The sequence below is a fragment of the Diadema antillarum genome, unplaced genomic scaffold (genome assembly GCF_040938485.1).
Source record: "Diadema antillarum isolate AM-2024a unplaced genomic scaffold, OU_Dant_1.0 seq00000268_RagTag, whole genome shotgun sequence".
Lineage (NCBI taxonomy): Eukaryota > Metazoa > Echinodermata > Echinoidea > Diadematoida > Diadematidae > Diadema > Diadema antillarum.
In genome coordinates this window covers 211,567-234,082 of record NW_027271304.1, presented here as the reverse complement: position 1 = coordinate 234,082, position 22,516 = coordinate 211,567, and the positions used below count along the sequence as shown (strand labels likewise).

General features: G+C 38.1%; 1 protein-coding gene across 1 annotated transcript in view; it reads right to left on the bottom strand.

Moving 5' to 3' along the window:
- Positions 1-8,981, bottom strand: part of LOC139729890 (uncharacterized) — a 33,115-nt gene extending 24,134 nt beyond the window's left edge. The window contains exons 1-5 of the mRNA XM_071640811.1: positions 8,809-8,981; positions 7,883-8,065; positions 6,846-7,053; positions 5,055-5,106; positions 3,469-3,522 (exon numbers count right to left, since the gene is read on the bottom strand). Of these exons, the coding sequence (XP_071496912.1) occupies positions 3,469-3,522; positions 5,055-5,106; positions 6,846-7,053; positions 7,883-8,065; positions 8,809-8,981 (670 nt within the window). The remainder of the gene's footprint in view (positions 1-3,468; positions 3,523-5,054; positions 5,107-6,845; positions 7,054-7,882; positions 8,066-8,808) is intronic.
- Between the last annotated feature and the right edge of the window lie 13,535 nt (positions 8,982-22,516).

Genomic DNA, 22,516 nt, shown 5'->3' with positions numbered 1-22,516 from the left:
GTGCACATAAAACCAAAACCCACCTTTAGTTAATTCCTCAAACTAGTTCTAAACTCTGAGTTAGGGATAGAACAACTAATGTACAAACTTAAATCAGTATAATCAATGCAAATATTATTAGATATACTAAATAGATCTGATAAGAACGGGTTTTTTATACTTTGCTGTCAACAGTTATCATGGTTATTGTATCTTGTAAAGAAATGGTGATATCTTCGTATGTTTTAGTCTTTATTTTAATTTTTATACATGGTAGAATGTTTTGTGATACAACCAACCTGCACATATAAATCGAATGTGATATCTGTCCCAATGGTAAACAATACATTATGTGTGTTGCGTCAAAGTTAAATCTCAACTTATGATTTCATATATTTTTTAATCATCTTATATTGCTGTCTAGTATATGTTTCTATACATCCGAAAGATATTGTATAGTGTAAACCATATTGAGGGTCTTTTTTTTTTTTTTTGGGGGGGGGGGGGGGTGGAACTCATTCTAGTGGAACTCATTTTGGGTAAGGCCCAATCTTTGATGAAAAAGAAATGCTTCTGTATCAAAGATATGCCTTTTTTACTTGTATGCTATTCTGCTGTTGTAGAAACGTGAATAATGATGGTACTATGTGTAATAATGTCCGTAGATCCGTATATAGTGGATGTCCTTGAAAGCCCTTCTGATCCCACCCCCCCCCCCCCCCGAAAATCCGACATGGCGGCAATTTCTCAAATTTGCTTTTAAATGTCTTGTGTGAAATCATTTTTCAGTATATTTTTCGAATAAAACTGTCCAAATTTATTTTTCGTGGTGTATATTCACATTTACAAATAAGCATGCTGAAACTGTATTTACTGTTATTAGATTTTTCTTACATTGTTTTTAGGCTGATTTCATGTTGGTTATAGTGTCACAATTGATCTGAACTTAGGCCATTGTTAGATGCTTTCCCATAGTAGATATCAGAATCACTTGAGAGTGAAAATGTTCATTTTCATTCATTTTAGAGTGACCTCAGGGATCACCCGAAGAATGACGAGTGGTCCCTAAGGTCACTCTAAAATGAGTGAAAATGTTCAAAATTCACTCCAATTTCACTCTAAATTCACTGTTTCCTGTTATTCACTCCTTCAAAAGTGAATACTTCCACTCGATTTTTTCTCTTTTTTGGAGAGTAGAATATCACTGGTCTTAAAAATGTCTCCATAAAAACCTAAGACGGTTTGAAATAGCATTACAATGTTTGAAATATGTAAAAACATATGAATAGATAGCATAACAGACAAAATTATATGAAAATCATGAGAATACATTTAATTTGGCGCAATAAACTATGTCAACTTTGATGGCTGTCATCTTGATTTTTTTTTTTTGTGGTTGATCTGAATTCTGCCTTAAACTATCTATAACAAGATTGGTGCCAAGTTTCAAGCTACTACCTCTATTTGAAAAAAAAAAATTTTTTTGCTTCATTTCATCTGCTTCTGAAAAATCTACTTTGAAAATAGCGACCAGCGTCACCTGAGCTACCACTTGGTACGAAAAGTTAGTTTGCAGGCACAAACCCTTGTTTGTCAAAGCAAGAGTCTGTGTTTGCCAAGACTACTACACGCACCACTGGCACTGCTACTCGCGCCAGCGCCAGTGGTGCGTGTAGTAGTCTTGACACGCGCAGACATTTTTTATGTCCAACAAGGTCTTGTCACAACTAAAGTGCCCATTTTTACAAAGTGAGTTTTCAAGTTTGAGACATCATTACTCCTGAACAAAAAGCGGTACTGACCCCTAATTTTCTCCAAATATTAATTATATGTCAAACAAAATTCCTGAAACGTTTCAAGATAATCCTTCAGTCATTCTCTGATTTATGCTGAATCAAGCATTTTCATGATTTTTCTTTTTTCAGAAAAATATCAAAAAATTAGTGTTTTTTCCTTAAAATCTCAATCCAGTTATCACAATAACCCACAAAAATGGTATCAACTTGTAGAAAATTTTATTCTCTTTCATATGACATCACATTTGTTGAAATTTGATGTTTCTGTCGAATTCTATCATTCAAATAACAAATTCAGTAAATATGGCGGCCATTTTGGACGCCATCTTGGATTTGGAGGCTTTCGCAACAAATTTTTCGAGGTAGACCAGTAGAATGTTGTTTGTTACAATAAAAACTTGAAAATAAGCATGGTCTACTTAGTTTGTAGAGAGAGTGCAACTCGACCTCTGTTTTAAGGTTTTGGCCCCCCGGTTATAAATGAGGTCCTTTTTGTGGGTCGAAAGAGAAAAAAAAAATTGTAATCCTCTGTGAAAAAGCAGTCAAGTGGTACAAAGATACCCTTTAATGGTCAACTGCATGTGCCTTCGAACAATGCATATCATCGATCAGGCTAAACATACACAGCCCTGTCGCCGTACACAAGCACGGTGTCTGGTCGGGCTACGATTGGGCATGAAGTATGAATAAAGCATGCACTGATGGGCTCACAAAGTGTTTTTGCTATTACACAAAAAGGGCACCTGACTGGGGTCAGCGAAAGTAAGAATCTAGTGAGCTTGGCCTTGATAGCTACACACTTCTTCACACAAGTTTTGTGGCAAAACAAGTGCATTACTACATTGGAAAATGATAAATTTGAAAAAAAAAATACATTCAGTTTTGAAACAAAGAGATAACAGATAATGATAGAAGAGACTCTAATCTTTTAATCAAAGTCGTTTTTCTGGGCTGGATCACAAATGCAAACAATCTTGTGTACATATTGGGAACATGGTATTCCAAATTTCAGATATCAGATTGAGATTTCAGAATCTGACAGGGAGCCAGGCCAATAGCTACCCCATTCCTTACGGGAACCTGGTATACCAGGTTCCCATGGCGTCAACTGATAAACGAGAACCTGGTATACCAGGTTCCCAAAATGTAAACAAGAGTGCCTGCATTCGTGGCCTAAATTCATGTTTAGTTGTGCTATGCTGACCAGAAAAAATGGCTTTGGTAGAAAGATTAGAGTTTCTTCTATCAATATCACTTTTCTTTCTGTATGAAAACTGTGTGTATCGCAGTATTGCAAGTGTATTTGCCTTTTCTCTAATGTAGTGTGTGCTTGTTTTGCTGTAAAACTCATTAATGAAGATGTACATAGCAATGAAGGTTGATGTTTGATTTCGCTGACCCCATTCAGGTGCGTCTTTTGCGTATAACAAAAGAGTTTGTGAGCCCATCAGCGCACGCTCTATTCATACCTTGCACCTGATCAATATTTCCAAGGTTCAAGGTCACATGTAGTTGACCGTGAAAGGGGTTACATGTAACGCTTGACTGCTTTTGCACAGGTGGATTACCAACCTGTCCATTCTCTGTCGATGGGCAAAAAGAATCGCGTTTGGGGGCATTGAAGGCGCTCAGAGAATTGCGGGAGGAACGGGTTAATGCTATCATTCAGAACTCATTAAAACTTCACACAAACCTTGTTTGACAGTATTTAGCACTCCCTGCTCCCTCAGTTTGGCATCTGCACATGCTGTGAAATTGATGCATAAAAACAACTTGTAAGTGGGTGAGCGCTGTCAGTATCATAAGTTAAAATTTGTTTCATTGCATCATGAATGCATGCACTCACTGAAGTATACATGTAAACATCCACACATGAACTACATTGTACAACCTATAAACATCCAGACCCTCCCAGGAGCATACAATAATTACTACTATATCAATACATACTGATCCTTCCATACAAACATATTCTGCTCATATGCATGCATGCATACATACATACATATGTGACCGTGCATCACAAAACGAACATAAAGTCGCACACACTGATTTTATGTGAGGACTGAAAATAGGTGAAATGGGTCAACCTAACCGATCTTGACTTTTTCATATTTTCTGAATGGGCAAGTCCTCTCCTACACTATGCTAAAATTTGGGATCATAAAACGGGCAGGAAAGTGTGTTTTTAACCAGTTTCTCTCGAACATTTTTTTGTAGAATAGTGTGATTAGGTGTGTCTTTAGAGTCCCCTTTTCATTTCTTAAAGACCTTGCACATACTCTTCACTTTCAACTCTCTTAACTTTTGACAGGATGATGCTACTGCTTTGAAAGTTGGCATTAAGTATGGACAGAATGTGTTGATAAGGCATGCTCAATTTCAGCTACTTTAATCTGATAATCCCTTCATTGTTGTTACTCCAGTGGTTAACATCCTGTTTCTTGTCCCATTCATCCCACAGCCAGCTTGGCTTGGTAAAGATTAAGCGCTTGAATAGACACTGTACTTCAGAGCCTCTTTTCTCAGTTCACACTTTTCCTGAGTGTATGCTTTCTTTCCAAAATTTAGATAGGTTAGGAGAGTCCATTTGGTTTGAGTTAAACATCATTTTAAAGCTTAAAGTCTGCTCTTTCAGAATATGCTCCTAACTAAAATTTCATGTATGGCGACTTTTTGTTTGATTTGTGATGCAGGGTCACATATATACATACATACATACATACATACATATGTAACAACTAGTAAATGGCACATCTCTGTTTGATATGAACAGACAAGTGCATACTTTTACGTCTTTATTTTGTTGATGACGGAAATAAAATTGATTTGAGTTGAAAAATTGAATAAGAAGTTCTACCTGACAGTGCTAATATTAGAGTATGTTACGGTAGTCTAAATCAAGACTATGAGTCAAATTGGTAGGCAAAGCTCATTCTTCTTGGTATATCTTTTTGTGTCCATTTTCTTGCAAAATAAATGAGGCGAGTGCAAAAGAAAGCTGTTCATCATGATAGAATATACAAGCATGTACATACATACTTTCTAATCAAAACTTAGTAGAGTGTTGCATCAATTTGGGAGCCTGGGTGTAGCAATTGCAATGGTGACCATAATATTGGCTAAAAATGTACAGATGGAAATCACAGAAAAGTCCCCCCCCCCCCCCCCCCCCCCCCCCCCCCCCCCCCCCCCACCCCCAATTCAATACCATCCTGCTAGTATCATCAACACAGATAATGATACAAAGAAAGGGTGATAGTCTACACTTGTACGTACCAGCCGCTTCCAGTGCCTTCTGCATTTTCACTTTGATGCTTTGGGCAGGATTCTGTGCAAAGTAGAATAGTAGAAACAAAACATGTACCTTGGAAGAGGTTAGTAGCAATTACATCTGAAGAATGACTTTGTTAAAAAAACTTTGATTTAAAAAAAAACTTTAATTATAACTCTATAAAAGGAAATACTTTTGAGTCATTAAAAATTGTAATGTATTGAATTTTACCTCATAATAGTTATTATTGACATTACCAGTGGTTTCTATAAAATAGTTATATAGATCCTCGAACCAAATGATTGGTCAAGATGTACAAGTGTATCTTGGCTCCTCCTTGTGTGTTTCAGACTGTTCCAAAGTTATTATCACATGGATAATTCTCACTAATGCCCTCTGTAATGGGCATTATTTGTATACAAAGTACTACAGCTCAAAAATGCTTGAGGATGGCTCATGGTATTTTGATAGAGACATATTAACTGTGTCATTACTGAGCATCATATCAATTTACATTTTACTATAATAATGTAACAATATGCAAACAGAAGAAAACTGACCAGAAGTGAATATAATTCATAAGTGGAAAAATGAGCAAAGAAAAGGATGGTCAGAAGCTATAGCAGTGTGTTTGTGTGTGACACACACACACACACTTGAACCTGGCATAAACCCGAAGGAAAATTCAACTAGGGGATAAATGCAAGGGATCACCGAAGTGATGCAGCTTTTTGAGTATGTAACAAACGCAAACTGAAGAAAACTGGCCAGGAATGACTTTAATTTATAAGTGGACAAATGAGCAAAGAAAATGGGATTCCATCGGGATTCAAACCCAAGACCTCCGGATGCTAGCCCGGTGCTCCACCGACTGAGCTATAGAAAGCCCTAGTTCAGTGTTTGTCCCAGAAACCCTAAATTCTTAATGCTTGGATGGTCAGAAGCTATGGCAGTGTGTTTGTGTGTGACACACACACACACACACTTGAACCTGGCACAAACCCGAAGGATAATTCAACAATATAATATAACAATACAATATATACAACAACAATATAACCATACATTTGTGTAAATGTGTATAAATTTCTTGTAATCATACCACAATTCTAATCCACTGTGGAATATATTTTGTCTTCAGCTGCAATGACATTTTCTCATTATGATGGCAACAAAACCCTTGGCAGGGTTGGCAACCTTGTTATGAAACAGCATTGCAGTTTTCTGAGGGCTAAAGAGGTGTATTGCTGGTGGAAAAAAGTCATATTTTCATGTTCCCTCAATGGACATACATTGTAGGGAGTAATGCAATAGACCAGTTCGTAATTCCACTTTGCGCATGAGCAGAAAAAGGTCATTTGTACCAACCAACAGGCATTTTCGTTTGTAAATTCACTGAGATAAGCATCTGTAATGCAATGATTATTCATGTGATCCTTATCTACGTGGTGCTTGCCAGCACATCGACCTAACAGCAAGAATGGTATTTTGCAATATAAAAGGAAATAGGCTGTTATTGCATTCAATACAAAACAATGACATGGACGCCTGCTAGATTGTCAACTGATGGAGCATTCTGATCACCTGATCTATTAAACGCTTAAAGTTCATTTTTTTGGTTTGAACGTGAATGCCATAAATTGTTACGTCGGGCAAGCTTATGCATTATGCCACTTTGAAAAAAGAGTGAAGTGCCTAAGACCAACTGAGAAAAAAGAAAGGTCATTTGTACCAAAGTGTACATGAGCTAATTACGAACTGGCTGATTTGGGAAAACCTTTTTCTTTGATACATACAGCATCCAGGGCCTCAGCGGTTTTCCCCTCAGCAGCCATGCCTTTGCTCTGTGCCTCCTTTCTTGAACTACTCGACGCTCTGCTGCTCTGGCGGTCTCTGGAGACAGACCTGCTGCGTGACCTGCGCCTCTCCCGTGACCTTGATCTGGACGATGAATGTGACCTTGACCTCCGGCCTCTCCTCACCGGTGGAGAGTCTGAGGGCGACCTTCATGAGTGTGAATCAAAATTACAAGCTCAACCGTTATTGGTGAATGCAGTCTTAGGGCAAGAAAATTTTCAAACATGTATGTACACAAAAGGAAAGATGCTTGTACATTAGAGCATTCAGAGCATTTGAAACATGTCAGAATATCTTCATACACATAATCATTTCTTGATGCATAGGGTAGTGGTTGGATATTGAAGACATTTATAAATAAAAAAGAAGTATAGAACATTGTCCAACTCTAATTCAATCTATTCAGTTCCTTTATTGTGGGGGGCCTTTATTTGCTGCATGAAGCAATTGATCATGACTAAAAATGGCAGTATTACACAGTATACTGAAGTCATGTTGCATATTGTGGTAGTGTAAAATGATGATGTTCTCTGTGTTAGTAAATTGATTAGAGCACTGGGCTCCAAAAGATCTACATATTCATCCATGATAGTTGCTGCACAGCGATTGCTCATGACTAAAATGGTAGTATTGTACAGTGGACTCCCATCATAACGAAGTCTCCGGGACCAGCAGTTTTCTTTCGCTATACCGAAATTTTGTCTTGACCGAACAAATATACAATAAAAAGCAAAGTGCAGATATTGATACTGCCTGGATTTTTACTTTGTTGTAACAGGAACTTCGTTATATCCATGTTCGTTATGACAGGAGCGCACTGTACAGTATACTGGAGATGTACAGCATAATATTGTGGCAGAGTGCACAATGATGTTCTCTGTGTTTTAGTAATATAGCTCTGGGCTCAATCAGATCTACGCATGCATTCATTCAGGATGGTTGCGTCACTTTGAAGTCAAAAGGGATGGGTGCCTACCTGTGCCTGGACCTGCTCCTAGACCGGCTCCTCCTGTGCCGCTTCTTGCTGGACCGCGGGTAGTCCCTATCCCTAGAGCGGCTGCGAGACCTGGAGCTTGAATAGCGCCTGGAGGAGCGGTGGCTGGAGCGGGATTTCTCCCGGTCCCTGTCTCGTGATCTGCTGCGATTCCTAGAACGGGATCTGTGAGATGGACAATGACGCACTTTCTAGTACAGGGACAACAAACAAACTTCAAATACCTTATTTTTACCTCCACCAAGGAAGGAGTTATGTTTTCATTGGCATTGGTTTGTTTGTCTGTGTGCAAATAAGTTGTGAACGGATTTGGATGAAACTTACAGGAAAAGATGATAATGACACAGGGGAAAATATGATAAGTAGTGATCCAGGAATTATTGAGTTTTTCTTTTTTTATCTTTTTGCAAATAGGGTCAGTGAATTTGGGAGTTCAAGCTGCCTGAATTAACAAGGGTGGTTTAATTCAGTCTATTGACTAAAACAAGCATGACATAGGTACACCTCTGACATGCGCATATCAATGTGTATTTGTTACTTTGTGTACATCTGTTGGCGTATGTAATCTGTCATGCGTATTTACGCAATACAAGAAATTTGCATAAACCAAGGTCTAAATTTAAACCACCTTTGAGAATTCTGCCCTGTACGTTTCTAAGACAAAAGGAAGAAACAAAAAGTGACAAAAAAATAATACAAGTTAGAAGTGTCTTCCCCTTTCCTAATGGTAGCATGAAATGATGTAATACAATCACTGTTTGAAGCCTTCAAGTAATATCAAAGATCAGCTTCAATGAAAGCAATCATTTGTTTAACAAAAAGCATTTCAATAATGATTTCATTATTTCTCTCAAAAAATGTCAGATAAAAATGCTAGAGAAAGACATCAGGGAAGTTATATAATTTACACTGGCACAACTGTCTTAGTTTTGTTCTTACCTGGACCTATCTCGGTCCTTAGATTTCTTCTTTTGCTTGTGACTCTTTGACGATTCTTCCCTACTTCTACTTCGACGCCTTGATCGAGATCGTGATCTACGACTGCGCGACTTGCTGTAACGCCGGTCGTAGTCACTGTCATCACTGGGGGATGTCCGTGATCGCGATCGAGATCGATGATCACGCTTGTGCTTCTTGCGGCTCCCCATTTGATACCTGTTGGACAACAGAGATTTCTATTCTTTACAATCATATAAGCATTCATCACACTCCCTAGCATGAATGAATTTTGGTCATGACTGGTATTGATTTAAACTATGATTTGTTCTACATTGCCTTTAACGAGTTGAGGATGGACTGATTTTGCTGCAACACACATTTCCCATAGACACTTGCCAGAGTATACTCAGGACTCGTCCTCAATCATGGGTTAAGAAAGAAATTAAACTTTGTAAGCAAGCAACCAAGCCACGGCACGGGTCGACAGCTCAAGATTGAAGATGGATGAGACAATCAAATGTCCAACTACTACGGTAGGCCCTATTAAACAAAATGAGAATAAACACATAAGTGCCTGGCCAGCATTCTAATTGCCTATCTATGCAAGGGTAAGGCCAGAGATGTTTCAGAATGGATAATGCACTCTTATATTCATCAACCATGGAAATATGATTTCTGGATTAAATTTATGTAGGATTAGATCCTAGAAATCTAGGAAATCTAGAAAATGCATCAGCAAGCAAGGGTAGATCCTAGGGTTAGGGTTAGGGTTTAGGGTTAGGTAGGGTTGTATTTATGGTTAAATTGGCTGTTAAATTAGTTGAGGGACATTAGGGAGTCCTTCCGAGAATAAAAAGTTGAAGACCAAAGCAAAAAACGGGAGAAAGGGAGAACAAAAGATGCTATGCTTTGGAAATTGGCCCTACCGCCGTAGCTATCTCGTGTAAACGCCGTTTGATGGGGCCGCATTCATGAGTATTATACTGTGGAAGGAAGCCCCACCGCCGTGCTTACCTACCGATGAACGCCACACGGTGGGGCTGAATTCACGAGTATAAACAGGCGAGCTGCCGTTAGTACGGACACGCAGTGGTGGGGCTCTGGGGCCTATTTCACGAGTATGCCGTAAGTTTAGGGATTTGGTCTAGAACCATAGGGTTCTAACTTGGGCTTTTGGTTAGCATTGATTTAATTTAGGGTTGGTAAGTTGGGCTTACCATGCTTGTACATGTAATGTTACTTCAGCACTCGACAGCATGTTCAGTACTGACTAGAGTAAAATATCCCGTTTGCGGCAGTTTAAGCATCGTTAAGGGTTTTTCCAACTTGTAAACAAATCAGGCAAATTATTTTCAACCATTTCATATATCATAGACAAGATTATTCATTAACGCATTTGTTTTCATGAAAGAAATTTATCATAGACCAACGCAGATTTCATGATTTACCTGGGCAAAACCCGGCACAATTTTCGCCGATAAGGGCGATATATGCGACGTAGTATTTCTGCTTGCGGCACGATGTACAATCCCTATGCAATACGCGCGTGCTCCGCGATCTTTGGCTGAACGCCTTCACATGTCTCGCGAACACTGCATAAGCGCCAATTCCCATTGCGAAAGCACGTGAAAATAGCGGGCGCACATGCATTGGCCGCAAACAAGATCGCAATTCTGGCGGTGTTGTTGATGTCTTTCTCGTGTTTTTCTGAATTTTTTCGATGGCAACATCCACTTTCCGAACAAAAATGGCGGCCAACATCGGCTCACAAAAGTTCTATTTTATGTGAGGATATGTTTTCAAAATCCATGAGCATCGGGAAAACAACAAAAAATCAAGTTTCTTGGACCATTATTTTTAATTGTTATGTTAAGAAGTACCGAAAATTTCATTTTGGATGCGATATGTTGTCATTTAGGTGAGAAAATTTCACTTTCGTCAGAGATTGTGCCCATTTTATCGGTTGGTTTTTGTTGATTGTTAGTGTGTTAGTATATGTGTAGTGTGCATGTAACAGTGCAATGCTGTGTCTAGCTGTATATTACCGTGTATGTTGTACCTGCTGCGAACGGCTGCACGGCCGCTTACTGACGCAGTTACTCTACTGTAGTGTAACATTATGCACTTGTCAATGTAATGACGCACCCCACTATAACCGGGGGGCCAAAAGCTAAAAACAGAGGTCGAGTTGCACTCTCTCTACAAACTAAGTAGACCATGCTTATTTTCAAGTTTTTATTGTAACAAACAATATTCCACTGGTCTACCTCAAAAAATTTGTTGCGAAAGCCTCCAAATCCAAGATGGCGTCCAAGATGGCCGCCATATTTACTGAATTTGTTATTTGAAAGATAGAATTTGATTGAAAGATCAGATTTCAACAAATGTGATGTCATATGAAAGAAAATAAAATTTTCTACAAGTTGATACCATTTTTGTGGGTTATTGTGATAAGTGGATTGAGATTTTAAGGAAAAAACACTCATTTTTTTGATATTTTTCTGAAAAAGGGAAAATCATGAAAATGCTTGATTCAGCATAAATCAGAGAAAGACTGAAGGATTATCTTGAAACGTTTCAAGAATTTTGTTTGACATATCTTTAATATTTGGAGAAAATTAGGGGTCAGTACCGTTTTTGGTTCAGGAGTTATAATGTCTCAAACTTGAAAACTCACTATGTAAAAATGGCCACTTTAGTTGTGACAATACCTTGTTGGTCGTAAAAAGAGCCTGCGCGCGCCAAGACTACTACACGCACCACTGACACTGGCGCTGTAGCAGTGCCAGTGGTGCGTGTAGTAGTCTTGGCAAACGCAGACATTTTCTTTGACAAACAAGGGTTTGTGCCTGCAAACTAACTTTTCATACCAAGTGGTAGCTCAGGTGACGCTGATTGCTATTATTTCAAAGTAGATTGTTCTGAAGCAGATGAGATGAAGCAAAAATATCTTTCAAATAGAGGTAGAAGCTTGAAACAACCTTGCTATAGAAAGTTTAAAACAAAATCTGGATCAATCACTCAAAAAATTCAAGATTGCAGGCCATCAAAGCTGACATAGTGTATAAAATTGCGCCAAAGTAAATGTATTATTTCGTTTTTGATACAATTTTGTCTGTTGTGCTATCTTAAACCGTCTTAGGTTTTTATGGACACATTTTTAGAACCAGTGATATTCTACTCTCCGAAAAAGAAAAAAAAAAACCCAAATCGAGTGGAAGTTTTTGCTTTTGATGTGAGGAGTGAATAACAAGAAAACGGTGAATTTAGAGTGAAATTGGAGTGACTTTTAGTGAAAATGTTCATTTTCACTCATTTTAGAGTGACCTTAATAGGCAGGGCTCCACACTAACTTTTATTTTTGGTGGCCCAAAGGCAAATATCCGATCTTTTTTGGTGGCCCGATCAGGCCACCTATGTTCTTCATTTCTGACATTTTGGTGGCCCGACGTGCGTTTTTGGTGGCCCCGGGCCACCGGACCACCGTTAGTGTCGAGCCCTGCCTTAGGGATCACTTGTCACTCTTCGAGTGATCCCCGAGGTCACTCTAAAATGAATGAAAATGAACATTTTCACTCTCGAGTGATCCTGATATCTAATATGGGAAAGCATCTACCAAGGGCATAAGCTCAGATCAATTGTGACACTATAACCCACATGAAATCAGCCTAAAAACAATGTAAGAAAAATCTGGTAACAGAAAATACAGTTTCAGCATGCATTTTTGGAAATGTGAATATACAGCACGAATAATCAATTTGGACAATTTTATTCGAACAATATACTGAAAAGTAATTTCGCACAACACATTTCGCACAACAAAGTTGAGAAATTGCCGCCATGTCGGATTTTTTTTTTTTTTTTTTTTTGGGGGGGGGGGGGTTCGGATCAGAAGGGCTTTCAAGGACATCTACGGATCAGACATTATTACACATATACCATCATCATTCAGGCGTTTCTACAACAGCAGAGTAACATACAAGTAAAAAAGCATATCTTTGATACAGAAGCATTTCTTTTTTATCAAAGATTGGGCCTTACCTTAACACTGGAATGAGCTCCACCCCCCCCCCCCCCCCCCCAAAAAAAAAAGACCCTCAATATGGTTTACACTAGCACAATATCGTTCGGATGTATAGGAACATGTAATAGACAGCAATATAAGAAGATTAAAAAAATATATCAAATTATAAGTTATAAGTTGAGATTTAACTTTGACGCAACACACTAAAGGTATTCTACCATTAAAGCCTAAAACATACGGAGATATCACCATTGCTTTTCAAGAAACCATAGCCATAACTGTTGACAATTTAGTATATAAAAAAACATTCTTATCAGATCTATTTAGTATATCTAACAATATTTAGCATTGATTATACTGATTTCAGTTTGTACATTAGTTGTTCTATCCCTAACTCACAGTTTAGAACTAGTTTGAGGAATTAAGTAAAGCTGGGTTTTTGTTTTACGTGCACTAATGGTAAATAATGCCTTGAACGACAACCTCGATTAATTACCGCCATCTTGAATTTTGTGTGGATACTGTTTTTATCGCTAAATATTACACATTGGCAAAATTTGTGCCAAATTCCAAGCTCCTATCTCTTTTTGGAAAATACTTTCTGTTCAATTTTATCTGCCTCAGAACAATCTACTATGATGAAATGCTACAGTAATAGCGATCAGCGTCACCTTACCACTTGGCATGAAAAGTTAGTTTGCAGGTACTTGCAAGTCACTAGACCGTTACAGTATTACATGTGACCATGTAAACACATTGTATGCAAAATTTATAATGCATAAATGTAATTTTTTCAAGTTTTAGACGTTAACTTATCAATAGTGTATGATATTGCCTGTAATTCCAGAAATATGAATTATGTCTCAATCTCAGTAAATCTCAATCTTAATCGCAGGTTTCAAAATAATTCTTCAGTTCTTCTTTGATAAATACTAAATCATGCATTTTCACATTTCTTCCTTTTTTCAAAACAATATAAAAATATGGATCCCCCCCCCCCCCAATCTATCACAATACACAGCTAAAGTGGTATCAACTTTTAGGAAGTTTTACTCTCCTTCATATGACATCAAATGTGTTGCAATCCAATGTCTCTATCAAATTGTATGTTTGAAATGTCAATTTCAATAAAAATGGCGGCCCTATTGGACCGCATCTGTACTTTGGAGGTTTTTGCAACAAATCTATTGAGGTGTACTTACGGAACATTGCTTAGTATGCTTAATATTATGTATGGTCTTGTTTATAGAGAGAGTGGAACTCGAAAAGTAAGCACGATCTTGGATTTGACCCTCTGTGACGTCTTTGGGAACAGATGCGTGTAAATGCATATTATGTAAAATGGGATTTCAAGTTTGAGACATTATAACTCCTGAACCAAATATAATACTGACCTCTAATTTTCTCCAAATATTGATTATATGGGAAAGATGTTAATTTCTGCATGGTTTTCATAAACATTTTTAATTTCATTTTTTTAACTTTTTAGCGAAATATTCATGGTGCATTCTGAAAAAAAATGTCTCCGTAAAAACCTAAGATGGTTTGAAATAGCATTAAAATGTTCAGAATATATAAAAACCATATAAATAGACAGCAAAACAGACAAAATTGTATCAAAATCGAAATGATACATTTACTTTGGCGCAATACACTATGCCAGCTTTGATGGCCTGCAATCTTGAATTTTTTGAGAGATTGATCCAGATTTTGTTTTAAACTTTCTATAGCAAGGTTGTTTCAAGCTTCTACCTCTATTTGAAAGATATTTTTGCTTCATCTCATCTGCTTCAGAACAATCTACTTTGAAATAATAGCAATCAGCGTCACCTGAGCTACCACTTGATATGAAAAGTTAGTTTGCAGGCACAAACCCTTGTTTGTCAAAGAAAATGTCTGCGTTTGCCAAGACTACTACACGCACCACTGGCACTGCTACAGCGCCAGTGTCAGTGGTGCGTGTAGTAGTCTTGGCGCGCGCAGGCTCTTTTTACGACCAACAAGGTATTGTCACAACTAAAGTGGCCATTTTTACATAGTGAGTTTTCAAGTTTGAGACATTATAACTCCTGAACCAAAATCGGTACTGACCCCTAATTTTCTCCAAATATTAATGATATGTCAAACAAAATTCTTGAAACGTTTTAAGATAATCCTTCGGTCTTTCTCCGATTTATGCTGAATCAAGCATTTTCATGATTTTCCCTTTTTCAGAAAAATATCAAAAAATGAGTGTTTTTTCCTTAAAATCTCAATCCACTTATCACAATAACCCACAAAAATGGTATCAACTTGTAGAAAATTTTATTCTCTTTCATATGACATCACATTTGATGAAATCTGATCTTTCAATCAAATTCTATCTTTCAAATAACAAATTCAGTAAATATGGCGGCCATCTTGGACGCCATCTTGGATTTGGAGGCTTTCGCAACAAATTGTTTGAGGTAGACCAGTGGAATGTTGTTTGTTACAATAAAAACTTGAAAATAAGCATGGTCTACTTAGTTTGTAGAGAGAGTGCGACTCACTCGTTAAATAAGCGACTTTTTGGGGTTTGGCCCTCCGGTTACTACCCCCGGACATGGGTGCGTCATGGTCATTTTTTGACTGACCACACGGGGTTTTTGACGCACCCCCACAGTCACTTTTTGACGGACCACACAGGGTTTTTGACGAACACCACAGTCACTTTTTTGACGGACAACACGGGGTTTTTGACGAACACCTAGGTCACTTTCTTGACGGACATCCTCGGTACATTTGACGCACCCCGTAAATACTGAAAGGATTTTTGCATACGCTTTATTCACGCAATTTAATTTTCTTTCGGTTCGTAAACACAATTTGTCAAAGTTTGCATTAGGTTCTACAGCCTGGGTACAGCCGACGTGGACAGGGCTTTATTATTCTTTATACTGCCAGTGTAACTATTAGGATTTGTGGTATTTCATTTGGGTTACCAAGTAGACAACTTTATCTATATCCAAACCTGAAGAAAAAGAAAGAAAGAAAGAGATAGCTATATCCTCAAGCTCAATAGAACCTCTAATCTAGCACTCGCTATTTCGAATAGGTGGGACTACACTGACACACTACATAAGAACTCAGTGAGTCAAGCACAACAGCAATCAAGTGATATATTAGAATAGTTATATTACCTGCCGTTCGAGGGAATCAATTCATTCGAAGTCACGCAAACCTTGCCCAGTGGTTAGAAGCTGACCATTATTTTCCTGTCACATAATACTTTCAAAACATCTGATTATTATTATCACCACCGGCACCGTCTCTACAAAAATAATCACGCATGTTGTAGTTTAGTTCGGATCGGTGTGTAGACCGAGTAAACCCGAGGGCAAATTGCGCCATCTACGGCGGGCGCGATCGCAGCAGTACGGATGAGTAGGCCCTACGTAACCATTGTGTGTGAATTCAATGTTGCTGGGTTTATTTTTTCTTCCCCCCCCCCCCCCCCCCCCCCTTCTTTTTTTGACGAAAATTTCATTTATCCAATTCTCTGGAGTGGTAGCTAGGTTTCTCATTTCTTAGATAAAAGGATTTATCTTGAATCATTTTCGCATTTTTTTGTTTTGGCATGGCAAAAGAGTGTATCTAGAAAGTTAAACCACTTGACTCGGAACATCCAGTTGGCTACGTATTTTTGGCAAGATGGTATTAACAGTTATAAACAATACATCCTTTTGGGGTTATAGTGTAAATATTTTTTCTTAGCAGAAAAGTGTATCTATAGATCCATCTCTTTGCCAAACTGATCAATGGGCATATGTAATTTCGTGTACTTCCCAAGGCAAAATGGTATATTATAGATAGGCCTCACACACCAGTCCTTTGTCGAAATAATGTGTATAATTGACCAATAGAAAGGAATTTCGTGAATTCTACCGGGGAGGTGATTCCACATGGCAAAAGAGTGTATCTACATGGTATAGATAAAGCCCTTCGAATTTTAGGTAACGTTGATGTTTTGCTTGACAGAAAAGGCTGTACATCTCTTTGACAAATGAATATTGAAAATAATGTTTCGTGGACTTCATCTAAGCCTATGGCAAAAAAAAAAAAAAATGTATAGATTAATCTGTCATAACGCCCAGTCTGTGTGTCTGTGCGGGAACTCTAGCTTAATCGAACCTGCAGCCGATTACAAGGATTCTGTACACCTGCCGAATCGCTCGGGGACCACGTTGATATCGGCTATTAGTATTCATCAGAGCCAGAAAATAACCTTCCGTTGGCGTCGCGGCACATGGTGCACGTCACGAGACCGACACCCACGAGTCACACTGACGTGACAGCCCATAACTTATACAGCTCACGAGTCATACAACCATTAGTTCGACACTAAGCCAACAAGGCCCATGAGACCGACACATTAAGCCCCGTGTTGTGATCTGTCGAACTCGTGGGCTGTTTTTACCTAGTGTCGAAATCATGGGCTTTATTTGCCTATAGTGTCGAACTCATGGGCTGTATGACTCGTCAGCTGTATGACTCATGGACCTGTTTCCAATGTCGAACTCGTGGGCTGTATGACTCATGGGAGTCGGTCTAGTGGGATGACCCCGCTTCACATAGGCCTATACTGATTATTAGATCTCTTCAGTTTTTGTAACCACTTGTTTTATTTTCTGTGGTTAATGTCTATTTCAGCCATAACTGGGCGTCAATATGGTATGTCTAAAAATATTCAATTTATGCACTGGCATAGCAATGCACCTGACTCATTGCATAACCCAATTGAACAACCTATTGAATCATCTTTTTCTTTTAATTATTGATTTGGAACCCTCCCCCCCCCCCCCCCTTATGGCTAAATTGAATTAAACCCAAATAATCATGCCATAAACATGTAGATTGAGTAAATGCAGCGATATTATTAGGCCATACTAATATGCCCTAAGTTAAGGTTTGAGGAGAATCGGATGACCCGTTTAAAAGATAATCCGTTTGAAAGTTATGACTTTTTAAAAAGTTTTTTTTTCCCGCCATTGGTGGAGGAAAAGACTACATGTACTACAGTTCATTATTTTGCATATTATGGGAAACAAAACATAAAGAAAAATAAACAAGTAAACGTTTCTAGCACGATGAGAGAACACTTTGTTGACTTACCTCTTCCAGAAAGCAGGGAGAATTATATTACTAACCTTACCATACATTAGTGTAACAATTAAAGTGGAGGAAATGTATACTTTTTATTAAAAATAATGAAATTTGTGGAATTTTCTTTATATTTTGTTTATATCGTTCTCCACAGCATGATACGTCATGATCTGTCGTAGTCTTTTCATCCAGCGATGGCAGCACCAAACCTTTAAAAATTCATAACTTCTGAATGGATTGTCAGATTTTTTTCAAACACTCACTGATGTGTTCTATAAAATAGTTATTGCTGCATTCACGCAATCCGCATGTATTGGGGCATTCATTCCCCTTTATGATAAGTCAGTGTTTTAAATCCAAATAGGTCTGTAACTGCTTGACGTTTTGTTTTGTTTTCTTCGTCTTTTTTTTTCTTATCAAATTTTGCAGGCGAATACAACGACGTCTTAATGTTGTAGATAGTATTGTCCGTAGAATGATTGCTATTGCTGTCATTTTCACTGTTGTAGTTGTCATTCATGTTACATTGTATAATCATTAGTGATTGTAAACCATTATTATCAATATCGTTTTGTTTTCATGACTATCTTTACCAACACTGTCAACGACATTCTATAGCAAACTACTGGTGCCATCAGTATAAAACAATATTGAGATCACCAACTCACGTATATTTAGGAGAAGAAGTGTCTTGTGATTTTGCAAGTGCAAAAGGTTTTAATAGATTGGTATGAACTGTAAATACCTTAAATAGATACCCTAGATGCTGTTTACAACTTTTACTTATTCAAAATAAAGGAACGAGATCAAAGTAAACAGAACAGTCCCCTATGAAAATACAGAGAGAGAGAGAGAGAGAGAGAGAGAGAGAGAGAGAGAGAGAGAGAGAAGGGGGGCGGTGTTGGAAGGGGTGGATATGATTTACGAGAGAGGGAGGGAGAGTGTGTCGACAAAACTTTCGCAGCATATTAGTTTCTAGTACATGAAATAGAGCTATGGATGCAGAAACGTTTAAAAGATGATAGCCTGATATCATGTTTCAACATTGTTTATGATTTGCATATTTTGAAAATATTAAGAAAATTCCCCCTCAGTTCTATCCCACTCCTCCACCCCCATTCTCCAGGAGACCACCTCTCTCTCTTCAATTTAAATTCAAACTTTATATCTTTTCCACTTTTTTCAGAATGTGTAAAGAAATATGAAAACAATTGACATGGATTTTATGGGATGATACACAGGCGGCAAAGAACAACAATATGTTCATGTCTACAGTAGTCGCTCACTTGCTGCATTACTATCTCTCTTTCTTTCTATCTTTCACTGTTTGGGTTCTCCATTTTATTATTGTTTTTTTTTTTGGCATATCGATGTCTGTATAATATCTATATTGTGTACTTATTCTGTGTCTGCCCATTATCAGGAATTTTACACGAAGGACACAGGAAGGAAACACAGTGGCTACTACTACAACGAAGACTTTGCCACAGCTCACGAGGTTGCTGCTCGAGTCTGAATAACTATACACAGCCCTGTCGCTGCGCAGAAGTCGCTTCGCATGGCGTCTGGCAGGGTTATAAGAGTCTGAGAAACTCCACCGGCGGTATAGTACAATTGCCTAAGATGTCATCACGAATGACCCGAAGTTTAGACGGTCAGAACCAAATTTGAACATTTCCTCATCTTTCCTCAAGTTTCGGGACAGTGTGACGCAGCTCAATCATACTGTTAATCTGTTTGCAGATGAAGTTAAGACACACCAAAACACAAACACACACCCAATACAGAAATTCGATTCCTACATCAAAGTAGTTGTAATAATTTGTTGTTGTGGTTCAACCAATGTGTTGTGTTTTTGTTTAGTTTCGTGGGGTTTTTTTTCGCTGTCCCTTATTCTTTTTACAAATGCCATAAACCTCCAGCTTACAATATAGGTTTTTATCCTTTGGCTGCACAATAACTGGTCTTTTGTAGGGGGAAAGGCTGGAGACATGAAGCGTATATAGGCGGTTTCGACAGAAGCAACAAAAACAAGAAGAAGAAGAAGAAGTGACGAGCTAAATATACGTTAATGTTCCGCATTTACGACTTCATTATACGATGACGGTGATATAAAACCCAAATCACCCTCTCCCCCACCGCCGACAAGAACTGATTTTACAAAAACCGCAGAACGGCTCATGTTCACCGGGAGGCCGTCGATATCATGTTCATCAAAATGAATAAATCATATAACTGGTATTTCACCAAAGCATATTTAAAATGTAAGAGCGCTGATTATCCCGCTTATACACGCAGCTGACACGCTGGCTCGATCTGAGGCGCAAATATAGTCCGTCGGTGCGGTCACTTACCTTTGGCATTCGCTTTACTACCGGACAAGCACTGATTAATTTATTCTTAACGGGTGTGAAAAGCACATAAGATCTCAAGAACGCTTCTGTCTACTAGAGTGCTTGTCTTCTAACGCAGTGGACCTATGAATTGATTGCATATTACATGACTGTACAATACTCATGATTTTATGAATGTCGTATTGTAAATGGCTCTCCATTTTCACTATGATGAATTTGATAATGATATCGATTTAGACCATTGACCGAGGATCTATATTTGGCCTTCAGTGCACAAAGGACATAATTTTCCAGTTTCTCTTTATCTCATTTGTCACTGGATTTACGTAATGGAATTTGCAACATGACATGGACGTAAATAAGCACAGATTATTCAGCGTTTTGTAGCAATGATGTAATTTTACGTCGATAAAAGGCAATTTTGTCAATCAGTTGCAATAAGATCAGCTTGAATTCATTAATTCGAATTTTTCAGCACCAGCCACTATAACGGGATAGAACCAGCAACGTCTGTCGAGCGAATAAATGTCGTAGGTCTATAATAGTGTCATGCTTCTCAGCCTTTTTAAACCCTATCCACACTTTGGCTCCTGCATTTCATTTTTTTTTTAATGCCCGGATAGATAGAAAGTGCGAATCTTTTTTAAAGGGGCATTCCAGACGATTTTCATAATTTCACATCATATAGTATATAAATCGACAGCTCCATATATATAATTATTTGTGGAATTTTTATGGTCCTTGAGCAGAGAAACAATGCTCAGAAAAATCTTAAACAAATCACACTGAACAGTGTTGATGACAGAGGAGCCTCACATATTTCAGAAATGTAACAGTGTAATTCCATTACAATACCACTTGCTTATTCCAGTTCACCTGTTCAGAATGTATGCATGTCATCTTCTTCTTTTTTTTTCCTCCTTGAGCCCCATCTAATGGTGAGGCTGCCGTGTCATCATCCTTGTTCATTGCAATTTGATGTAAAGTTTGAAAACATTCTTATTCCTCAACCCAATCACTTTAAATTCTTAAACTTTGTACTCGGTATAACTAATTTATAGTTGTTCATATGTAAAAGTCTAAATATCATCCGGAGGTTTCATTTTGTTCATTTTTGGCCGACCATGACAGAGCTTTGCAGTCCATCGGTGGGCCGAGGCCCACTCGATGAGAAGCACTGGTCTAGTGCATACAACGCCTGTCACTGCCTATCTAGCAAACAGCAGGTTCTGGGTTCAAATCCGGTCACAATATGTATGCCCATGATTTTTATCATGGCTACTATTCGAGCCTTGAATATAATCTCTCCACCAGTTGCGATGAAATAAATCTACGCAAAAAACAAACAAGCAAACAAACAAAGATGCGAAAGCATTGTATGTTGAGACATGACTCACATGTCTGCATCATTATTTGGGCATCTGATCTAAAAGTAGAATTCATTTCATTTAAATATTTTCTCTATAAAATTGATATCTGTTTGTTTCCGAAAGGCAAAGTAACCACACCATCAGTGAGCTAATTAACAAAAGGATTAGTTTGACGCTATTCTTGTCACAAAGAGCCACAGGTTGTGATGATATAATTTTGCCCCTTTTGTATACATTATGTCCCACACAGTGATTGTGGCGGTACTCATTATATTATTATACGGCACTGGTCTAGGGGTGTGTATTACCCCACCTACGTTCACTTAAAGCTGTACGTAGAGTCTACTTCATCTTTGTCTCCTGTCTGTTGCATTCATAGACTGTTCACTGCAGTCTTTTTTTGATGTAATGATCGTCGCCGACACCTGATTACGTGCATCTTAAAGAGTACATTCAGGTGTCTGGACAATAACGATTGTGTGATCATGTATCGTCACTAACAAAAGAATATTTTCCCTCATTTCAGTCTTGCTTCGCTGATGTGCCTTTTTCGGGCGGAAATGTCTCTGAATAAATACAGATGATGAGGAGCAGCAAACCTGAGATCATTACAAATTTATGTCAAAATATGGGTAATTGCTGAATCGCACATTTTCGCACACGCATAAGACCTTGCCTAATGGCAAGATATATCCGTTCTCTACCATTACCGTCCCTTTTTGCTCTGGAATAAGCTGGAGAAAAGTGAAATATTGAGATCACAAATGACAATCATTCTGCCAAAATGTTAGCTTTCTTTTAAAAA